Source organism: Octopus bimaculoides, chromosome 17 (genome assembly GCF_001194135.2).
Source record: "Octopus bimaculoides isolate UCB-OBI-ISO-001 chromosome 17, ASM119413v2, whole genome shotgun sequence".
In the NCBI taxonomy this organism is placed as follows: domain Eukaryota; kingdom Metazoa; phylum Mollusca; class Cephalopoda; order Octopoda; family Octopodidae; genus Octopus; species Octopus bimaculoides.
This window is the reverse complement of record NC_068997.1, coordinates 14,366,735-14,374,928: the sequence shown is the minus strand read 5'-3', so window position 1 is coordinate 14,374,928 and position 8,194 is coordinate 14,366,735. Positions and strand designations below refer to the sequence as shown.

The 8,194-nt window shown below is 33.3% G+C and overlaps 2 protein-coding genes across 3 annotated transcripts in view; one reads left to right on the top strand and one right to left on the bottom strand.

Moving 5' to 3' along the window:
- Positions 1-323, bottom strand: part of LOC128249712 (myb-like protein D) — a 135,148-nt gene extending 134,825 nt beyond the window's left edge. The window contains exon 1 of the mRNA XM_052974126.1: positions 296-323. Coding sequence (XP_052830086.1) covers positions 296-323 — 28 coding nt within the window. The remainder of the gene's footprint in view (positions 1-295) is intronic.
- Positions 1-8,194, top strand: part of LOC106876779 (uncharacterized) — a 790,885-nt gene that overhangs the window by 127,402 nt on the left and 655,289 nt on the right. The window lies entirely within an intron of this gene.

Genomic DNA, 8,194 nt, shown 5'->3' with positions numbered 1-8,194 from the left:
ACCGGCCATGATGAAATACTACAAAGTATAGAAAATATGAAATACCACAAGGAATATAAATAAAACATAAAAAACAGACAGTGTTGGAACTCTTTTAAACAAAATAATATATTCCTCTATACACAATCATTTTTTGTATTTATTTTTACTCGCATATATATATATATATATATATATATATATATACATACATAGGCACACAAATGCATAACGACATTAAATGAAGGAGACTGATACAGAAATATATATCAAAAAACAGAAGTGCTGAGACAAAGAACACCCACAAAAAACTCACTCGTTCTCTGTCTCCATCTTGAACACATGTACCGAAGCATGAAGTATTATACCCACTCCCAAAGACATATACATATAAACTATATTCTTGAAATATGATAATGAAAAAACGTAAGGCTGGAACATTTATAAAAAGAAAAAAACCAAAAGAATTAGAACAATACATACATATATATATATATATGTGTGTGTGTGTGTATGTATATATGTATATATATATATATATATAAATACTTATGTAAATATATATACATATGCATATATATGTATATATACACACACACACATATATATATGCATATGTATGTATATATATATATGCATATGTATATATATTTATGTATATGTATACATATGTTTATATATATATTTATATATATATGTATATATATATTATATATGTGTATATATATTATGTATATGTGTATGTATATATATATATATATATATATATATATATATATACATATATACACAGACATGTACATGCATATATATATACACACTTATACGTGTGTGTGCGTGTGTATGTATATATATCATACAATGAAAAATAAGAATAAATATGAAAATATGATAAAACTGCTAAACTAATCTAAATTCTTTTATTTACCATAATTATTATTTATTTATATATATTTATTTGTTGTTAATCATGTAAGGGCTTTTGTTTTTGTTGTTGTTGTTGTTGTTTTGTTGTTGTTGTTGCAGTTAAAGTATGAAATACAATAATGATTAGAACAGTAGAAATTCAATGAGAAGGAACAACTTCCTACCCTTGTTCTACTTTAACCCAATCCATGTGCTCCTTTCTGCCCTACCCTTCAACCAAGGGGCTTATATCTATGCAGTGAAACATCTCAACTTCCTAATTATTTTTTTGTCACTCATACTATTAGACACTAATGAGTAAAACAGGAATGGAACCCCCCCCCTCCAAAAAAAAATAGAAATACAAATTCTCCATTTTTTAATTTTTGGTATTTTTGTCCTTTTGAGAAGTTTTGCTTTTTAAATTGGCAAATTGTTTAGGAAATGTCATTGTTTATGAAATTACCCCACCACCACCACCACCACCACAGCCACCACCCCTCAGTACTTATCTGGTATTTATTCATTCAATTCTCTGTCCCTTAATGATGAAAGGTAAAGTTATACCCTATGGGATTTGAACATACAACATAAATATTGAAAATACATTTTGCCTTGTGCCTTACACATTCTACCACTTGCCCACCCTCAGAGTGGAAAATACAAGACAGAATTTCTTAGCTATGTATGTATGTATGTATGTATGTATGTATGTATGTATGTATGTGTGTGAATTTGTGTGTGTGTGTGATAAGCACACAAACACATGAACATTTTTCAAATTTTCAGTTCATTTTACATGATATTTTTTTCTGTTTTAAATAGTTCTTGCTACTTGGCTTTTTCTGTTTTATAAGCAATCAAAGAGGCATGTTTGTTTGTGTATTTGTGTGTGTGTGTGTGTGTGTGTGTGTGTGTGTGTGTGTGAGAAATTGAGACTAAAAAATTGTAAGAATATAAGTGTATAGCCAAGTGGTTAGAGTATTTGACTCACAATCGTAAGGTTGTGAGTTCAATACCTGGTAGCAAATTCTGTCCTTGAGCAAGACACTTTATTTCATGCCACATCAGTCAACTCAGCTGGCAGAAATGAATAGAACCTGTATTTCAAAGAGCCAGCCTTGTAGCATTCTGTGTCATGCTGAATCTCCCTGAGAACTACGTTAAGGGTACACATGTCTGTGGAGTGCTCAGCCACCTACACTTTGATTTTACAAGTAGGCTGTTCTGTGGATTGATTCAACTGCAACCCTCTTCGTCATAAGTGATGGAGTGCAGATCCTGGAGTATGTGGAAGTAGTGTATAAAACGAAGCTGTATAGAAAGTAGTATCTCTTGTGATTTGAAGAGCTTTAAAAGCAAAAGACATACGACTTGTTACTAATTTGAGTGTCCTAGAGATGCTCCATGAATTGCAAAGCTGAACAACAGCCAGTTTGTCCAATATAAAGATCATTGCAGAGGGGGTATCTGAGTCAATACCTAGCATTCACACAAAGGCACACACAAAGGCACACACTTCTATGTTTGTGTGTGTGTATGTATATATATATATATATATATATATATATATATACACACATGTATAGTGTATGTGTGTATATGCATATATACATGGATAGGACATATGTGTGTATTTAATATGCAGGAATGCAATTATACAGCAAAAAAATGTTGATTAGCAGAGCTACATGTTTTAAGATAGCACCTGAAAAAAAGAAACATTGAAATTTGATAATGAACTACTACTACTACTACTACTACTACTACTACTACTACTACTAGTAGTAGTAGTAGTAGTAGTAGTAGTAGTAGTAATTGTAGTAGTAATGATAATAATAATAGCAACAACAACAGCAGCATTCCTTTGAATAGAATTAAAGAAAAATTCAGAAAATAATGCGTAGTAGATGTAACTTACCATTCCAGTAATCAGATCACAGGAAATCAGTATGGAGAAATATGTAAAAAAAAAAAATTTACAAAAAAAAAAAGGGAAAAGAAAGAAAAAAAAAACAAAGCAAATGTTTGATATGACATGATGTAAATATATTTAATATCATGATTTGTCGTTATATCTTTATATATTAATGTTGATTAAATTTGGAGATGGTTATAAGAATCAAGCTGCTTGCTTATACTTTTGCATTCGATATTTCATACTGGTGTCTTTTTCACTACTTCATCTTCTTTCTATTCATTATTGTGTGTTTAGAGGTTGTTATGACTGTTTAGCCCTAGGTGGGATTTTATTGAGTAGGCCTGTTATGAAGGACGAGCCAGCCTTGGCCGTCCCGTCTAATTTCCAAAACTAACGTACTGTATGCAAAAGACATACTTTGATGGATATGTGACTGCTATTTCTTGTATAAGGTAGTTAGATTGGTAATGTAGAGGTTTTCTTTTTGCTCCTTAGCATTTGAAGGGGTCACAGGGGATCAGTGCATGGGACAGGTATTGATAAATAACAATATAGGCACAGGTATGGCTTAGGTACAGCCATGGCTGTGTGGATAAAAGGTATGCTTCGTAAGCATGTGGTTCCAGGTTCAGTTCCACTGCACAACACCTTGGACTAATGTCATTTACTACAGCTCTGATCCACCAAAGGGTTGTGATGTAAGTGTATTTTGTAGAGGAAACTGAATGAAATCCATTATGTGTGTGTGTGTGTGTGTGTGGTGGGGTGCTTGTGTACATGAGAGTGTACAATGTCTTCATGTGTTGACATTGTGCAATAGTTGTTAAAGAAAGCATCACTGTCATACAAAGTGATGATGATGATGATGTTCATTTACAAACTTACATGAAAACATGCCTGGTCATGGGAAAATATTACCATGTTTGGAAACAGGTGAAGCTTGGCAACAGGACGAGTACCTGACCATAGAAAATATGTCTCAACAAGCTTTGTTTGACCCATGCAAGCATAAATAAACAGACGTTAAAACTACATTGATAATAATGATGATCTAGGGTTTCCAAGAGATGTCTTTACTAGGGTTTCCTACAGAAAATTTTACTAGGGGTTACTAGGGTTTTTATTTTTACTAAGGTTTCCAAGAGAAATTTTTTACTGAAGTTTACTAGGGTTTTTTTTTTTCCTGGGATTTCTGGGAGATATTTTGCCAAACAGAACAAGATTGCTTAGAAGATTGTTCCCAATTGAAAATACCTAGGAATTTTGATTTTCTTTTTAGTGGAAAACTTGGCAGATATCTATCAGGCATCTACAATAGTTCTTTATTTCCCAGGCCATTCTACTGGTCGAATCTATTTCTTATAGGACCTGCTCATTTCTTGAACAGGATATCTGAAATCTAAACAGTCGGTTAGTTTAACACCACAAGCAGATCCTTGGATGGCTTAAGTTGAGAATCCACTGGTGCAAGCTTTTGGTCCAAATCCTTTCTATTTTTTTTTATTTACTTTACTCTGCCATGCTGTTGCTCTAGCATGGTCGGTTACAGTCAAATGACTGAAGTAAATATATGCATTATTGTGTGATTAAGGTTTTTGCTTCACAACCATGTCATTTAGGGGGTCAGTTTGTCTGTGAGACACATTAAGCATCATCATCTATGGATCTGGGCTGATGCATGCCTTGAGAATGAATTTCGTTGGAAGAAATTGTGCAGAAGCCTATTATGCGTGTGTGTGTGTGTGTGTGTGTGTGTGTATCTACCTGTCTACTCCTGCTGCCTACAACCTTTTCACTATTTCTTTGTAGGAGTCTTCTTATGTTACCATCCACAGTTATTCTAAATACTAAACCATTCTCTTGTCTTTCTCTCCACCACCCAAACCCCCACCTTTCTTTCACACACACACACACACACACACACACACATGCACGCACGCACACACATGCACATATACACACAATCATTCCCCACCCCCCACACCGCATCCCATGTGTTTTATTTATTCGTAGTAATCCGCAGCAACGATCTGTTATTAAGCCATAACTGTTTGCTTTGTTTTTTGTTTTTTGTATTTTTTTTTGTTTTTGTTTTAGTTCCGTTTCTTTTATTTTTTCTTATTGACTTAACTACCAGGTCTTGTAGCAGTTGTGCTTCTATAGCAAATCACTATCTCGGACAAGTAGCTCTCCTAGCCTTCCCACCAGCCCATCATTCCTTCCGCCCAAATTCCCTTGGTAAATATAGTAGTACACATTTGTCATTGTCTATTTTTGTAGGTTTTTTTCCTTTTGTTTTTGGATCAAGTGAATTCAAAATAGTGTCATTGGTTTTCTTTCCCTCTTACTTCCTTTCTTTCTTTCTTTCTTTCTTTCTTTGTCTAGTCTTCTTAATTCCTTTATCTTTCAATTGATTACATTAAAACTATAGCTTATTTTTAGCACAGCTTGTGTATCGATGGCTTCTGTTTTGTTTCTTGCTTTTAATTATGTCTTCAGTTGAGTACTAATTTAATACATTTTTTGGGGGTTTTATTTTATTTCCTATTTTTATTTTTTATTTATTTATTTATTTATTTATTTCTCTGATTTTTTTTTTTTTTTTTTTTTTTTTTTTTTTTTTTTTGCAGTTTGGAAAATACTGCTGTTGTTGATGTGATTTGTTGTTGTTATTATTTCTTTTGTTATAAGAGGAATTATTGTCACTGCTGTTGTTGCTATCATTGTTGCTGTTGCTGTTGCTGTTGTTGTTATTGTTGTTGTTGTTGTCGTCTTTGTAGCAGATTCTTTCTCTTGCATGAAATATCCTAAGTTTTAAAAAAAGATTTATAAAATGATGCTGGCCAAACAGACTTAGCATTAGTATCAATATGCATTATCATTATTATTATTATTATTATTATTATTATTATTATTATTATTATTATTATTATCATTATTTTATTATTATCATTATTATTATTATTATCATTATTATTATTAACATTATTATTATTATCATTATTATTATTATTATCATCATCATCATCATTATTATTATCATTATTATTATTATTATTATTATTATTATTATTATTAACATTATCATTATTATCATTATTATTATTATCATCATCATCATCATCATCATTATTATTATTATTATTATTATTATTATTATAATTATAATTATTATTATTTTTATTATTATTATTATTAGTAGTAGTAGTAGTGGTGGCTGTTGTATTGTTATTTTCCTGCTCTAAATCTGCCAATTACTACAACTCTTATTAAAGAGTTCACCATCGCCACCAAATCCACCACCACCAAATCCACCACCACCAAATCCACCACCACCAAATCCACCACCACTAAATCCACCACCAACAACAACAACACTATTGCCATAAATGTTATCACTACTACTACCACTGTTATCATCATGAACACCATTACTATAATTTAGTTCTATATGACTGCTTGTTTGCTAGAAATAGCAGCCAATTCACATTCAGTTTGCACCCTACCATCTTAAGAAATGGAGGTACACATTGAATAACGTGGTCCTTAAGAGGCCCTAAAAAAAGAAACAAGATGGTCATGCTTGAAGGAGACTGCTTTTCAGGAAATTAAATGCCAAATTGATATGTGTTGTACTTTTTATTTATGTACCATTCCCGACACATTTTTATCAGATTTCCTGGAAATTAAAGGGTGGCCAAATTAGCAGAATCATTAAAGAGTGGAAATTAAAGAGTGGCCAAATTAGCAGAATCATTAAAGAGTGGAAATTAAAGGGTGGCCAAATTGGCTGAGCCATAAGAACATCATAGAACTATCTTGTGGTATTTAGTCTGCTTCTTTAGATACTGAGTTCAAATCTCACTTCACTCAACTTTGCAGTGTATCCTTTCAGGGTTAATAAAATAAAGTGCAAGACAATCCCAAGGGTTGTAACAGCTGATATGATTATCTTACCTCCTCCTCTCCAAATTTCTATCCTTGTGCCTATGATAGAAACAGCTATATTATTGCTTTAAACTCATCCCACCCCCAGTGATGCTGTTGTTGACGTAAAGGCCCTCATCCTTCTTATAATGATGATGGTAACAATGCGGATGATGGTGGAAATAATTGTGCCATTGATGTACTTTACGATGTAGATGATGATGATGATGATGATGATGATGAGTCTATTGATGATGATCAATAGAGAAGATAATTATCTTATGTGTGGTGATGGTGGTGTTTGTGGTGGTTGTGAGTGATGATGATATGAATGAAGATTATGATGATGGCTATGGTACTGTAGAAGATAAGTATGTTTGAGCTGTTGGTTATTTTGATCATAATTCCTAATGGTTTGAATGTTATGATTGTGATGGCGATGGTGATGATGATAATGTTGTTTATGGTAAGAATGGTGGTGGTGGTGGTGGTGGTGGTGGTGAGGACGATCATAATTTTCGGTAATGTTAGCACCAAACAGCATTGATGATGGTGATGATGGTGATGATGATGATGATGATGATGATGATTATAGTGCTGGTAATGTTAATGATTGATCAAGAGTGATAGCAACAATATTGTCGGCAATGATGTTAGTAGTGGTAGCAGTAGTAAAGATGATGACGACGATGATGATGATGATGATGATGATGATGATGATGATGATGATGATGATGATGATGGTGATGATGATGATGATGATGATGATGATGATGATAACAACAATGAGGATAATAATGAATATGATGATGGTGGATATGATGATGGTAGTGGTGATGATAATGATAAAGGTATTGGTGATGATGATGATGATGATGATGATGATGATGATGATGGTTGTGGTAGTGGTGGTAGTGATGATGTTAGTAATGAGTGCAATGTCAGAGGTGATTATGACTGTGATGATGATGGGGGCTGATAACTGATGCCACCGATGAGGATGATATATAGACGAGGATAAAGACAAAGAAACTACGCAGTCGTCACCATCACATCAGCGTTGCTGCTCCCACCACCAACGCATCACAAAATGGAGACAGCGATGATGATGATGATGACGAAGACGACGACGATGACGACGACGATCCTTGTAACATGGTTTCTTGCAATTATTAACGAAGAGGAAGTCAGGCCACATCTGGCAATCTTCAACCCAAGACATTGACAGACTACCCTATCCAAATGCACCACATGATTCCCATGCCCTGCACAAACACCCCCACAAGATTACTGCGTGCCACAGACACACAATATAATTCTGAAGTTTCTTTAGTGTCTTTCAATATACATGTCTGCATGTATATATGCAAACACACATAAATACATGCATACACATATATCTATTATATATATATATACATATGTGTGTGTGTGTGTGTGTGTGTGTGTGTGTGTGTGTGT